At 38.8% G+C, this 15,638-nt stretch overlaps 3 protein-coding genes across 5 annotated transcripts; 2 read left to right on the top strand and 1 right to left on the bottom strand.

The window, feature by feature from the left end:
* Positions 1-263: 263 nt before the first annotated feature.
* LOC147143622 (uncharacterized) lies at positions 264-5,133 on the bottom strand. The gene is made up of 4 exons (XM_086037019.1): positions 4,593-5,133; positions 3,244-3,298; positions 1,825-1,939; positions 264-618 (listed from the first exon to the last, which is right to left on the bottom strand). Exons 1-4 carry the CDS (start codon positions 4,884-4,886, stop codon positions 465-467), a joined length of 618 nt encoding a protein of 205 aa, XP_085893145.1. The 5' UTR covers positions 4,887-5,133; the 3' UTR covers positions 264-464.
* Positions 5,134-7,003: 1,870 nt separating this feature from the next.
* On the top strand, positions 7,004-8,958 carry LOC147143621 (uncharacterized). The gene is made up of 4 exons (XM_086037020.1): positions 7,004-7,393; positions 8,269-8,323; positions 8,560-8,677; positions 8,800-8,958. Exons 1-4 carry the CDS (start codon positions 7,097-7,099, stop codon positions 8,828-8,830), a joined length of 501 nt encoding a protein of 166 aa, XP_085893146.1. The 5' UTR covers positions 7,004-7,096; the 3' UTR covers positions 8,831-8,958.
* Positions 8,832-14,131, top strand: them4 (thioesterase superfamily member 4). 3 transcript variants are annotated; one of them, XM_086037018.1, is made up of 7 exons: positions 8,832-8,982; positions 10,162-10,308; positions 10,861-11,050; positions 11,168-11,330; positions 12,423-12,533; positions 12,677-12,801; positions 12,898-14,131. In XM_086037018.1, the coding sequence occupies exons 2-7, from the start codon at positions 10,171-10,173 to the stop codon at positions 12,939-12,941; spliced, it is 771 nt and encodes a 256-aa protein (XP_085893144.1). In that variant the 5' UTR covers positions 8,832-8,982; positions 10,162-10,170; the 3' UTR covers positions 12,942-14,131. The 3 variants fall into 3 exon arrangements, with proteins under 3 accessions (XP_085893144.1, XP_085893143.1, XP_085893142.1); XM_086037017.1 differs by lacking the exon at positions 8,832-8,982 and adding an exon at positions 9,104-9,480; XM_086037016.1 differs by lacking the exon at positions 8,832-8,982 and having other exon boundaries at positions 9,104-10,308.
* Positions 14,132-15,638: the final 1,507 nt, after the last annotated feature.

The following is a 15,638-nucleotide window of genomic DNA, read 5'->3' as shown; positions in this document are numbered from 1 at the left end:
TGTAAGATGGTAATCTCAGCTGTTTTAGATCAGTCTTTTCAAACGTGTTTGATATCATCACAAGTCTTTCGGTCTTTGCGGTGTTGGGACATAACCAACAACCAATAGATGAGCTCGAACAAAACCAGAAACAGGAAAATATGAAAAAAAAAAAAAAAAAAAACTCACGAGAGCGGCATTGCTTTCTCAGGACACACATGGAGAGATGAAACCTTTTTGTATAAACACAGAAAATGTATCTTGGCATCCAATAAAGGCAGATGTTGAGAGACCATTTTATTTATTCCACAATAATAAATAACATTGAAATTGAATAGTAATATCCAATCTTCAGGAGGGGTGCAACGTCAGTGGAAAAATGATGCAAAAATTGTAAGGTAAGACATTCCTTCTGCATGTCAGGCCTATAGACTGGTTCTTCATGTTTCGAAGAATCTGCCTACGGCTCTTCAGTCTCAAAGTCCTCAACCCTTTGCTCCTTTTTTAGCCTTTGCCTTTGGCTTTTCTGGTTTCGGAGTCTTTGCCTTCGGCTCCTGTGGTTGAGGGGCCTCCGCCTTTGGCGGCTCTGTCTTAGGCACCTCTGCTTTTGTTTTTTCTGGACTACTGCCACACAATTTACTGCAAAAGAAATAAAAAGTTACTACTCTAATTGAAAGATTCCGAGATTTGTTTCTAAATCAATTATACTGTGAGCTGTGAGGATAAGCGGATCGGATAATGGAAAGATGGATGTTTAATGGTAATTGTTGAAAACATTTGAAGACTGAGGACTATGTTGTGTTCAATTGCGGCGGTATAACGTTCAACTGTTATATACTATGTATACTAAATTTTCCAGATTTTTTTGAGCCGTGGCTAAAATGGTGGCTTTTAACACAATTTGGCTTAGGCATGAGTCCCCCTCCTCCATTACAAGAACTTAAGCGCCTTCATTCGCATCAGCGCAACTGCGAGTTACTTACTGTAGTTAAAATCACTTTGCTTATTTCTATCACGAAAGCGTATACGTGACGTGACATGACGTGTGCCGCCGTGCTTAATGAACAGTTGACTTTCCCTGAAGTGTCACGGTTATACGGCCCCGGACAACCACAAAACCAAGTGAGGAGGTGACCGTGAAGGAACTCACTGTCAGTTCGCTGAGACAAAAGATACCGTGGGTTAGCTTGCGATCTGGCTGGTGGCTAGCGCCTCTTGCCGTGGAAAGCCCCGTGACGACCCGGTGGTGTATATTGCAGCCACCGGAGACTTTTCAGATAATATATTTGTTGCGGCTCAAACAAATAGGAATGTGAAGGCATTAGAGGTAGTGGAATTTGATTGAAAGTTGAGTGGGGTGTGGTTTCAGTGCATTCAGCGGTAGTGGAATTTGATTGACAGTTGAGTGGGGTGTGGTTTCAGTGCATTCAGCGGACACGCCCGGAGTGTTTGAGAGCAGAAGCAATGTTCTTTCGTGATTTTAAAGCCTCATTTAATATACTTGCCGATTTCTTTAACCAATCAAATTTTGCAAGGTTAACAACACTTCACTGTGGTGTCAAATTTACAAGACATATTTTCACTTTAGAGTGACTGAAATCTCATTTTTATCATATAATCTCCCCCTTTGATCATTTTTCAGGATAAACCAGACACTTGGGGCTGCTTAATTAGCACGGACAGAAAAAATACAATGCCTGTACAAACAAAACACACATTATGTCCGTTGACTGAGTACCAATCCATTCAGAGGCGATTAGGCACCATTGAAACATGAGACGGAGTTATTAGCGTTCTCGGGATTAGGGATTCAAAATACGTGCAGGAAGTCGAAACAATGCATACCTCGCAGAATCTGCTCCTTTCTTCAAAAAGGCGCACACTGCACTAGGTGCCAGTAGTTCCTTTTTCAGTGATTCCAGTTTGGCGATCCATGATTCCTTCTCTTGACTCGTTTCACCTGCAAGTTACACGAGCAAATTTAGGCCAACAATAAGTGTTGCTGAATGGCAGCAACCACGTTCCGCATCCAGAGATAGTCTCAGAGCCGTAACAGGGGACGGATAGCGCTTGTGTGAAAGACTATAGTGGAATGCCAGGACTTGACACTGATTTATCAATTGAAAGTGTTGAAGGCAGTTGTTCCTTTTAACGCTAGTACTTAACCTGATTGTAGGGATGCTGCATCGCCTTGTGAAAGCGTGTACAGTTGTGGCAATATTAAGCCCTGCTGGGTTTTTATGGAAAAGGCATTGGTGAATAAATGCCACTTACAGTATACTGTACAGCTCTGAAATGGCTATTTCTCTGGACCTTGATGTGAAAGGGCCCATACAGACACTATACTTCACAGGGGCGGCGGCACAGTACATGGTGGCCGCTGTCAAACTTGACAGGCCAATTGAAATTTTTCATTTATGACTTACTCAACTTTGCATAGTCGAACTGGGATGACAGACTACAGTTTAAATGACTTCACTTTTCCTAGAGTGCAGTGAGGTGTGGGGGTGACTTTATGTGCGCATACCCGACTCACAATGGAGCAGTAGGATGTAATCGTGGGATTGTTGTGGGAGTATATTCTAAATTGGTGATGAAAGTGTTTATATGTACAATATCACGAACATTTAGAATTTAAATTCATGAATTGAAATCCTGTGTGGAGTTTGCATGTTCTCCCCGTGCCTGGGTGGGTTTTCTCAGGGTACTCTGATTTCCTCCCACACTCCCCAAAACATGCACGGTAGTTGAATGGAGGCTCTAAATTGCCCCTAGGTGTGATTGTGATTGTGAGTGTGAATGTTTGTTTGTTTCTGTGTGCCCTGCGACTGGCTGGCAACCGATTCGGGGTGTACCCCTCCTACTGCCCAAAGTCCGTTGCATAGGCTCCAGCACGCCCACAACCCTTGTTAGGATAAGCGGGTCGGATAATGGATGGATGGATAATTTATTATTGACAAATTCATTGTCGAAAGTTAGGGGTACCAAATTTCTTGCCACCCCTACCTTTTGACCTCTGGAACTGCCAGAGGTGTGCACTTTATTTGAAACCCTGACTGTGGATGGTATGAAAAACAATGACTTCCCTGCAATGTACGCCGGTGTAGCCGAGGCAATTACTGTCACTCGAGTGTACAAGACATGTGACCGCAAGTCCGATAACCATACTGTGGCCTAGTGTATCCTTCTGCCAAGTGCATGAATGGACACCCTTGTGCTTGAACATGATGTTTGTTATGGACAATCCGACACAACAATATTTACCATGCAGGCTTTGGAGTTGTCCTTCTAGAACGGTCACCCCGGTTTTCAGTGATTTCTGTAACAAAGGAAAAAGGAAGTCAGCAACATAATTCATACGATCTCAGTCTGACTCGGTGCATCATACCCACGCACATTTCAGTGTAAAACTTCACAACTTTCACTCCCTGATCACTGCTCAAAATCACTGCTGTTAGTTAAATATATCACACTCTTTCCCACTTTCCCAAACTTGTAAAGTATGTTGATGTTGTGGCATTTCTAATTTGGGTCTTGGGCTGAAAATATTTTTGTTTTGAACTCCCAACTTCAAGAATATGGTCCCAGCAGGCCCACTAGTTGAAACACGGCATTCTGATTAATTGTGCGTTTGTCGAATAAGTGTTAATCCACTCGTTTTAAGAAATCTCTGCGTGCTGCCATTTTGTCTTCAGTCCATTGAAAATGACCTCACAACTGCTCACAATGACCAATCACGGCTCAGATTCAGAAAACAAGTCAGCCGTGATTGGTCGTTGTGAGCAGTTGTGATGTCATTTTCAGTCAACAGAAGACAAAATGGCCGCCCCCAGAGATGGCTAAAAGGAGCACATTTTGCTGCTTAATTTATATTCCACAAACGCGAAATTAATCAGAATGCCGTGTTTCAACTAGTAGTACAAATAATGTGTCTTTGTTCATGTATTTATGCCAGGAATGTATAGTGACAGGAAGAACAATGAAATGCCCTTCCCACTAGATGGCAGAAAGTACAATAACAGTGAATATAAAAAGTCTACACATCCCTGTTTAAATGCCATTTTTTTTTATTCTGTACGACAGTACTACAGAGACCAGACATATGAGGGAGATGGGAGTACAAGACATGATGGGAGTAGCCAAATATTTTTCTGCAGCAACTTTAATTGGCTGTTGGCCTCATGGCAGCCTCCCTGGTCAATTTTCTTCCTCTATTTTAGACACGTCCAGTTCTTGGTGATGTCACTGTTGTGCCATATTTTCTCCATATCTCTCATTTTTTTTTGTTTTTTTTTAATGAACAGGTGTGTGAAGACTTTTTATATCCACTATTATATCCATACACTATAACTTGTGCATCCATTTTTCCATCCGTAAGTTTGGGAGTTCACTGCGACAAAAGTATCGCTTTTCAGTATATTTTGTATCATTTTCGTTTAATGACATGTTGTGAGATTTTTGGACTGTAAAATACTCTATGTGCCTTTTCTCAATAAAGGTTGGGGAACACTTTCCTCCTCCTGTGGGCAGTGAGGCTGGTTTGAAGTGTTTAATCAAGACAATTATCATGTAGGCTGTAATGATTATAACAGTCCTACATAATTGTTCCTTACCACAGCTCCTTGGCATTCTTCCACTTCTTTCCTCTTTTTCGCCACTTTCTCGTCACACGACTCCGCATCGGTCCGCAAAGTTTTCTCCTCCTTTTGGGCGCTGTCGATTTGGTTCTCCAAGGAGATCTTTTCCGTTTGGTAGTCTGCCACCACGTTGTTGGTCATCCGCATTTTCATATGCTCGAACTTGTTCCGTTTGTCCATTTTGTCATGCTCATGTTTGCGGCTTTTAATGACCACCACCAGGGCTACGGTCAACGCAATGGTCAGAGGCAGAAACAGTTGAAACTTCATTCTAGATACAGACCCCGGGACGTCTCGTTAGCCAAAAAGGTTTTAAATACACGGCATAGTACCGTTTAGTTAGCTTCCATGCGCGCTTCCGCTCAACACGGTCCGGGTTCCTTTTATCGTTTGTCTAATTTAGCAAAAAATGTACGAATTTAACTTCAAATAAAACGCAGCGGCGGAGCACCTGGTAGTGACATTCATCAAGGAGCACTTCAGGGCTGCCATAAACACGCCCAGATATGCCGTAAGCCACGCCCTTTACCTGAAGACGTGTTACTTACGTTTTTTTTTTTAAATCGTGGTCTAAAATGTACAATAAAAACATTAAACATTTATACCTATAGCCATAATATTTTAATGATATTGTTTTTCTTGTTAAACGTCATTAAGATGGTAATAGTTATCTGTTTGCAGTAATCTGGCCCCAGTGTTGCATAATATGTGACTAATATATCTATATTTTTCTTGTTAAATATCGTTATTGTCATAATATTTTACATGTTTGTAGTTCCACAGTGCCCCAAGCCATTTAAAGTGAAAGTCAAGTCAAATTTTCTTTACAATAATATGTTTTATGGGCCCCCACTGGTCTAAACACGGCATTCTGATCAATATTGTGTTTGTGGAATATGAATGCAGCAGGAAAATCCAACCGTTTTCATCCATCTCAGGGGGTGGCTGTTTTGCCACACTTGCTGTCGACTGAAAATGACATTGGTTTTGACTTGGATTTAAAAGCATTTACATTTGGGGCTGACTTCACTTCTTTTGGCATCTTATTCCATTTGCGTGCAGCAAAACCGCTAAATGCTGATTCACCACATTTGCTTTGAAGGGCTCCACTAATTGCTTACACTACTGTCAGCCCATTTCAAATAAGACAACATTAGATGCCATTATAAGATAGCGTTAACCATCTCATTTTGTTCAAATTGCGCAGTTTCACTAGCAGATTGTGAATTAAAGATACATAATGTTTATCAATGTCTAGTGAGGCAAATCGTTACTGAATTCTTCAGTAGAAAATGACTACCTGGGGAAACTATTGTTATCTGCGTATTAGTAAGGCAATGAGGTCCATAATGATAAATGCGTCATGTTGTTTTCTTTTTGAAATCTTAGTGTGTCATACAACTATGTCAATATGTTGAATAAATACTATGGGATGACAAGTAAGGCGTGTTATTATAGTGAAGAATAAATACCAGAAAAACAAGTCAATACCACACACACCTTGCCCACCCACATAACATCTTTTTACATTCAAGAACAGAGACACAATGCTGTGTTGAATATCTACAGGTGCATCTCAATTCATTAGAATATGGTGTATTTTTGTTTTACATTTTATTTTAGAAAGTGAAACTCATATATAGAACAGAGAGTCCCAAAAGTCTGTATAGACTTCCTTTTTTTCAATTTCATTTCAGGTATCATTCTGATAGAGGTGAGGGCATCGGAATTTGACAGTTTCTTTGCTTATATGGCTCACTGACTGACACACTGACACATACTGACTGACTGACATTTTTGATTGCCGTTGTAGTTTACAGGAGTGTAGACATGTTGCCCATCATCCTGAGAGCTGATTCTTATATTTTCATTATCCATCCCAGCTGACTTTGAGCAAGTGGTTGGCTACACTATTAATAACAGCGCATATATACAGTGTATATAAAAAGTCTACACACCCCTGTTCAAATGCCATTTTTATAGTAAAAAATGGATCAATCATTTCAAAACGTCAAAGGGTTTTAATGCGACCTATGAACTGTACAATTCAATTCAAACAATAATTGTTTTTTTCAGAGAGAAAGTCAAAATGTGAGATACAATACAGTTTTATTTATATAGCGCATTTCATAACAGCTAGAGCTGTAACAAAGCACTTTACAAACAGACAATAAATAAAGACAATAAAAGGCCGTAATACACGTGGTATTAATAAATATAGATATAAATAATATATAAGATATAAATAAAAAAATACAGAAACAAATAAAGCCAATTGCATGGCAGGCAGAATTAAAAGGTCTTGCATGCCCACACACAGTACGGTGTTATGATGCGAATGAATGTAAAACCTATCAAGATGTGTTTGTCGGAGCGTCACGTCACGCAATGAGGAAATAGATGCTTTGACACGCCCACAATGAACAAGTGGTTCGGTGAGTCCGGCTGACATTAGCGAGCTGCGTGATTTAAAACCAAATATGAAGTTAGCGGTTGTTTTAACCTTCGTCAGTGTGGCTATAATGGCTGTGATGATCCTCCAGACTGTACGCCAAGAGCGGCAAATACGTCATTTAAAAACGCGCACGGTGGAGCACCTTGCGGAGTCCAAGAGGGGAGAGAAAGTCATCACCTTAATAAAAACTCAAGTCAAGGCGCTGAAGACGAACCTGGCGTCCATCATGGGCAGGGTGGATAAGATGAAGAAGCGCAAAGCAGCAGCTGAAAAAGTGGAGCAGAGGCATCAAAAAAGTTTGCTGGCATGCGGCAAAGAGAAGGCAAGGGCAACACTTACATTAGCACACTTTTTTCTATTTTTCATTTTGAATGCAAACTAGAGCAGGTACCACTGTAGCCTGTACATGCAATTTCATTAGGTACATCTGCACAATCTTATGCAAGAGTAAATACAAGTCCTTTTGAAAGGTTTGCAAACGTTTTGGTGAATTTCATATTTTTTCAAAAATCTATACTATTGGTCAGTCCGCACGCGTGTGTTCTTTTTCCACATTATTGACCAATGTAAAGTGCTGAAAATGGCTTGCTCTCTTTCACAATGCAACACTAATGATTGAACAAACTTGCCATTTTTGGGGTCGCCTGAAAAGTGACTATTTTGTAGGTACAATGTTTTGGACTGACGCTAGCGATATGCATATCTCAAAGACATGCAATAATTTCCTTATGGAATTGGAAATTAGTTAAGAACACATTGAGCTTGTTTATTTTATATTTCATTATAGAATACAAATTTCATTTCTCTAGGTGTATGTTAAATATCGCAATCATATCGATATCACCATAGTCAACATCCATATTGCGGATCATGTTTTTCCCAATATTGTGCTACTATATGTATAATATAATGGCCTGCCAATATGCTTCTATAGTAGATTTAAGTAGATTTAAATACTGCAAGTGCACTTTTTTAAATTTCAAAACAGAAATCACCATAGGAAATTGATGTGCGGGCTGGAATAGTGGCCCGAGCAGCATACAGTATATAGCAGCCCGGCCCAACGGGAATTCACCAGAATTTCCATATTACCACTCCGGGCCTGCCTATTGCACAGGATATAATAACTGCTCCTAACATGTCGATTTTAAAAGTCTAACAAATATATATTATTATTTTTACAATATTTTTTGTTAGGAAAGTGCAGAGACAAAGTTGAAAGCTGCCACAGAAGCCATTAATACACTCAAAGGTATGTATTGTGTTTTCCCACATATTCCAAACGCTATTATGGAATCGCAACACAGACTGACCAGGTATCAACACAGTTCACAGACCTTGTTTGGATATAATCTGAAGTAAATGTAACTGCTGTCATTTATATTCAAATGTTTTACAACAGTTTGTCTTTGTTTTAAGACGAATATCATACTGCATCAAATTCTTTCTATTTGTGATGTTTTTTTTGTCTTTTGTCACACTGTTCAGATGATCACGCAGAGGAGAAAACCAAAGCTGAGCTGGAAATGCAGAATGTAAAACAACATATTTTGGATCGGGACAAAGCTGTTTGCATTTTTGCTGATCCAAGCTTTGCAGAAGTGCGGTAAGATCTGAAAAACATTTAGTCTGAGCAGAGACAATATCTTGGGAGCCACAACTTAGTCAGGGTTGTTTTCTGCCTAATGCACTAATGTTTTTTGCTTTGTGTTTTTTCTTGTTTTGTAGGAGGTTGTGTGGTATTGATTCTCTGCAGTAAATGCAACTCAAACAACCAATACTGACAGTGAACTTCCGTAGGAGCCTTCCAGGACTGCATTCTGTGTGGATGCAGTTATTCTTCTTTTGTATTCAAATTAAATTAAAGAAAGATTTGATACAGCTCAAGAGCCAACATTTCGCTATGTCATTGTAAGATTTTTACTTTTTTTGTGACAGCAAAATAAACAGGCCTCAAAAATACAATTGGTCTATTAAGAATAGCGTTCCTTGAATAACTAGACTGCAATTTGTATTGTCATTATCAATTCACATAAGAGATTATGACCCCCCCCCAAACTATTTGGACACAAAAAGGTGGTACAGGCGTCCACGGCCTACAATGGTGTAGTACACCAAACAACTTTTCGAGGATACATACGGGCAATTAATTATTTTGCACTGCATCTTACGAATACATTTTCGTGCGGCACAAGAAGTCATGTATGTTGTGTTTATTAACAAAGGAGAGCAGAGGACAATCTGCATTTTCCAAGCCGGGTACCTCCTTGAGGCGGCACCGGGGTGAGTCATGTCTCACAGTTGGATTTGGTTCACACTGGCTAGTACTGAGAATATGTATGTATTTCCAGTATTGTCCACCAGGGGGCAGCCACGTCTCAGAACCAGTGATGACCGTCAACCTCAACAGTAATTTCCCAGTAACAGTAAAACCCCAGTTTAGTTTGATGTAATAAATGCATTATGCATTTGTAAAAATCATAAGAAAAACGGTCATTTTTGATTGCATGTGTAGCAGTGTAATTCATGTTTAATTGGTCAAACCATAAGCAGATATTAATAAATAAGATAAAATACTTTTTCTTGCATAAGATCCTTCAGTGATATTTGCGAAGTGAAGAAGTGTAAATAACACATTATTAATTTTAATGAAATGTAAATATAAAATATGTGTGGTTAAATGCCAATATTGTCATAATAAAATAGTGAACACAAAATACTTTTTCTTGCAAAATGTAATGTTTAGTTGAATTTGGTTACCATGAGTACGAATGACGTCACATTAACTCACCCAATTACAATGCAAGGATGAATCACGTGCGCTAACGACGTCAGGATCTGAGTTGCGTTTACCTCATGGCGGAAGTTGACAAGGGTGAACCAGTTACAGTACACTGAAAGTCATTTATATTACATCACGTTGCAGTGTCGCGCTATAGTCAAACGTTAACGTGTAAAAATATGCATACGGTAGATGACCTAGCGGCCGTTAGCTCATTTTAACGCTACAAGTTAGCTACGTTTAAACGCCGAAATTCTCTTACTTCAGACATTTCTGACCAACACTTGTTACTGATCTACTTGATGCAGTCTCTCGTCATGTCGAAAATGGCGAGGACCCTCTTACGACTGTTGACGGGCTGCCAGCGCCTTGCTTCACCTCCATCCGTGTATCCTCATCTCTGCCATTCGTCTACCTGGTTGCCATTCAGAAGCAGCTTTGTGCGGACCATGGTGGTATGTACTGTTCGGGAATAGACGAGGCGAATGGGGTTCTCCCTGTTGGCCTGTTATTAGGATAATAGAGCACTGTATATGAAAATGAGTAGTAATAATTGAATCTGTATTCCTATAAAGTTTAAACAATATCGGATGTATAATACGTGCATGTTTCGGTTAGCTTCGCAGGACAGAGGTTCTTGGTTTGAATCTGCAAGTACTGTGGCTTTCCAGGTTTTATAGACAAAATTCAATATAATTACACAATGTAGTAGTAGTACTATATTTTTTATTTAGTCACCACACAGCAATATATTCCACAATACACACCCTATAACAATTAACAGACATGTACTGAGTTGTGGCAGCAATGGCTCAGGCAAAAGCTTATTTAAGGTTATTTTTCTTTTTGTTGTTTTTTTCCTACAAACCCACAGTAAAATACTTGCTTAAGTTACCCGATTCCAAATAAGTAATAAAAAACAATCAAACAAATATGTATGAAAAGATTGAATTTACTGACACAGAAAATATTGCATACTAATTTTGCATGTCATCGCTCTCCTCCAGGCATTGCCATTTTCCTTTTCCCTGAAGCCTCGGGACTTCAGCCTGCCCAACTCCTCGTGGAGTGCAGACATGATGCACTTGTATGACTTCTACAACAGCCAGTGTGAAGTGGAAAACGAATCTGGAGAAAAACATTGGGGACCCTGGAGGAGAGTGCCCAGCTACAATCGCACCCTCAAGTATGCCACAGGTAAAAGCATGTGAACTGCCTAAACACACGCATTCACTCTCAAAAATGGTACAGTTCAACAACATTTGCATGAAGCTGCTGACTCATTTCTTCTCTGCTCTTCTCTGCTCTGCTCAGGAGGAGCCTATCTCAGCAAGTTAATCCAGTCCAAAAATCGTCTTTTCACCCGCAGCATCAAAACCACAGGAGCCGCATTTGAATATGTCATGTTTATTAACAAAGAAGAGCAGAGGTGTGTCTGCATTTTCCAGGCTGGACACCTGCTGGAGGGCCCGCCAGGGTGAGTCCTCAGCCCATTTAACACTGACTGCACAAAATGGCAAAATATCCCAAACACATGTAGGAAAAGGTGTTACGGTCTGATTAACTTTTTGGTGCGAATTTCAAAAAGTATGTTTGGCGAAAACACACGAATACTCATCACCATAATTACAGTGAAGCATGGTGGTTGCTGCACACGCTTTGGGACCCATGGCAAGGTGTATGGTATTTTTAACTTTATTCTTGAGAAATTACAGCATTGTTTTTACACATACAGTGACTAAATTCTCATAAAATCACATAGGGTTTCCCTTGTGTTATGTATCCTCCTGAAATAATAATAATTTTAAAAAGCGTAATATTATTTTCACTTTACACTGGCAAATTTATGAACTTTTTTTTTTCATTAAAGTGGGCACGGAAAGTATTCAGGCCCCTTGAAATGTTTCCCTTGTTCACAAAAATAACAAAAGAGTGGCTTCAGATCAACTGAAAAACTCTGTGACCATCCAACCTGACAGAAATGGAAAGGAACTGCAAGGAAGAAATCCCCCAAATGACATATTTCTTTCTTTTAATATTACCAATTTATTCTTGTGGAATAATGGCTTTATTCTTGGAAAACGTTTTTTTCCCCACATAATATTCTGGTTTTATAAATTGTTCTTTTTCCCCCCCCTTTTTTCTTGTTTCTTTTTGCTTTTCAATATTGGTACTATAGTCTCATAAAATTAATCCCTCATGATATTGCTTTTTTTTAATTCTCAAAAAAGTATGTCTTCTTTTTCTTTAATATGTTGAGCTTTACGCTTCTAAAATTAAATGTTGTTTTCTTTCATAATATTATGACTATTGTGGCAAAAAAAGTATTCTTGTAATATTAGAATTGCATTATACAACTACACTATATACATACAAAAATCAGTCTTTTTTTCTTTTTGTATGACAATTTTATTCTTGTAAAGTTTTATCTTTACTCTCGGGGAACTACATTTTTTATTTATTTTTGCATTGGTTTGTCTTCTTTTTCTTGCGTGGCCTCAATACTTCTACACACATTTGGAATTTTGTTTGAAGTCACTAATGGAAGGCTGTTGCATGTATTTTCCAGGCATGTCCACGGGGGGGCAATCGCCACTATGATTGACTCTGTCACAGGCACTCATGCAACTTTCATGTCTGGCCCAGTAATGACTGCCAATCTCAACATCAATTACCGCAGGTAACAATGTATTTGTTGCAGTATTATTTTTTTATCGTGCAGTCAGATGGAATTGTTGATCTTCTGCAGTGGAAAAATGTTGTTTCATTTGGTGCAGATTCCTCAGCATTATAAACTGACAATGACTGTTGTTTTGTTCATAGCCCCATTCCGTTGGGAAGTACAGTGTTGCTCGAATCCTCTCTTGACAACAAGGAAGGCAGAAAAACATTCATTTCCTGTAAAGTGACCAGCACGGATGGCTCCAAGCTGCACACTGAGGCAACAGGTAACATCCTTTACAGCACGTTACGCTATCTGACAGTTATCCAATTTTCTTACTGTTGTTTTCTGTTGTTTTTTTTTGTATTGTTTTGTTTTTTAGCACTCTTCCTGTCTATCAATGTCAGCCATTTATTAGGTATGTGACACAAAAACAGTTGCATTTCAACAAGTGGAAGCCTTATTGGTGTGCCTTGGAGTACAGTATTATACTCTTAATTTATTTGAAATATTTATTGTTTGCCAAGTTATTTTAGTAACTTCTCTACGTGGGTAACAAGTGATTAGCATGTCGGCCTCACAGTTCTGAGTCTGAAGTTGGAGGGTCAAATCTGGGCGTGGGCATGTTACGTTCATTGACTAATGACTAAATTGTCCATAGGTGGGAATGTGAGTGAATGCTTGTTTATCTATATGTGCCATTGACTTTCGAAAGGCTACAGCTCACTCGCGACCTTAGTGAGGACAAGCGCTAGAAAATGTATGGATGGATGAGTGACTGTTTGTATGACATAATTAAACAGTACTGTACAGTATGTTACTTGACTACCTCATGTTTTACTAACATCAACACATATTGAAGCAGTATGTACTTAACGGATATTTTACTAACTTCACAGCTACTGAGTGCAGCGAATACGTGAAACTGTACTTTACAGTATGAGTGTTTGGTCCATAATAAAGCTTTGCCTTTGGCTGTTTTACGGAACACACTAAATTTTATTTGCAAATGTGTGAATTATTGACAGATTTTGGGAATGTGTGCAAGTGGTGCTGAAAGAAGATCATTTGGGCAAAGAGAAGTTGGCATAATTGTTGTTATGCAGTAGTATATTGTTTAAATGTCAAAGACAAAGGGAAACACACAGAAGGGGTTTCCATCGTGTATGTTTTTTTTTCAGACCCCATTTATATTGCACAATCCACCTAGATGTTTTTCAGTATTTATCAGTTACAATGCTGACACGGCACGCACATGTACGCTTATTTAAGCGCACGCAGTACTGTGGTTTGTCAGTCTTCTTGGGCCCCTCACTTCTTAAAACCTCAGCGAAACGCAGTTGGAAAAGCTACCTTGCTATCTACAAACGTATTAGTGGTTGGCCGTGCGCGTGCGCGCGCATGTGTGTCATGTGGTCAAGTTCGTGAAGGTTTTTCGGTTGAAAACTCTTTATCTCAGTCACCCAGAATACAAACAAATATTACTCACCTGTCTTGGTTCTACTGACTGGTTTTGAAGTTTCCTTATTGTACTGTAATAAAAATTGTGTGTGTCTGAAGAACAAGGCTCAGTTTTTATTGCCACAATGTTATTAATTAAACATGTTGACAAAGTATTATTGTGGTTGTAGTTTTTAATGATGTGTTACTGCACTGCATTTTATAGTTTCTAATATATTGGTTGAGAGCCAAAGCCGTTCTAGAGGAAGGTTTGGCTAAAGTGTGGCCTGTGGACCACATATGGCCTTCCCTGTTCATTAATCCAGCCCATCAGATTACATTTACATTCTCAAGAGTTTTAATATTTGATATATTGATTTAGCGAGATTCTTAAAGTTGGTTGATTGAAATGTATTTATTCAGTTTGTATTCAAATCGCATCTCATTTAAGTTCCGGGGCTGGTGTCACAAAAGATATATTTAAAAATCAAACAACACGTTTTCCCCTTGAATGTGGGCCAGATGATCAACCAGCATGTCGACCTTCACTGTTTTGACTTTACGGCGCCTGAGTCTCATCTGCCATTTTGTCTGCAGCCCCATAGTGTGTGTGTGTGGAAAAAATAAAGCAGGATCTTCTAGCAATGCTGGTCCAGCCAAGAGGAAAGCCATTACAATGGAAACAAAACTGGATATCATCAAAAGGTCGGAGAAAGGTGAAACGCCGACAAACATCGGATATTTATTTAGAGATTTAGGGAGTATTAAAGGGTTAATTCTGATTCACGCAGAAATTTGGGTTATGTCGCCAGCATAGGAACGGAAATCGTTCGTAACCTTCTGTACTTCAGATTTGAAATGTATCTTTAATTTTAATTCATTATATGACCACGCTTCTCATTGCTCAAATCAGCTTTCCCTATTAAAATGGATGCAAATGGTGTTTAATTTGTTCCAGCAAACCAAAAGAATTTGTAATGTTTTTTGAACAAGAATTTTTAATTTATTTTTTTATTTTTAATAATGTTTTTTTAATAAATATATAACTGTACCATTGTACTTTATAAGGACATATAATATGAACATAATTATATGTGTACAATTTTTGCTGCATTTTTTATTTTTCGACGTATTGCTCCCTGTTTATTAAAATATCTGTTGTTTTGGGGTTATAACACCGCAACACTGATATTAGTTAGCCCATCAATGACGTTTTGCATTGTGTGTTAACACTAAGATAGCAGACTTTATAAGGAAAGGTTATGTGTTGGTTAAACACATGATTCTCTTTGTTTTGTGTTTAGTTTTAACACAATTCAACTGAGTAGCAATAAACATTTTGTGCACATCAAAGCAAAAAAATCAGATGAATGACAGCTTGTATCTTGAGAAACTCAGTCAGTCAGGTCTCTCGTATCTCAAGGCACAATTTATGACATATTTATTGTAATGTATCCAATGTAAAGCGTCGTTGAGTGTCCAGAAAAGATCTATATAAATCTGATGCATTATTATGCTGTAGTATATAATTGACTGCAGTTGTTGTTGTGTGTGTGTATCTAATCTTTTAGTTACCATATGAAGGGGTCAAAATTTTGGAATAGCTCCAGCAACGCTCAGTATGATGCAATGCAATTTTACACCACTGCTAAGTACAACCACAGTAATAAACGTATCTTTCTT

Source organism: Filicampus tigris, chromosome 8 (genome assembly GCF_054856515.1).
Source record: "Filicampus tigris isolate MCC_2025a chromosome 8, RoL_Ftig_1.0, whole genome shotgun sequence".
NCBI classification, from domain to species: Eukaryota; Metazoa; Chordata; class Actinopteri; order Syngnathiformes; family Syngnathidae; genus Filicampus; species Filicampus tigris.
The sequence above is the reverse complement of the archived record's forward strand: the minus strand, read 5'-3'. Positions and strand labels throughout refer to the sequence as shown.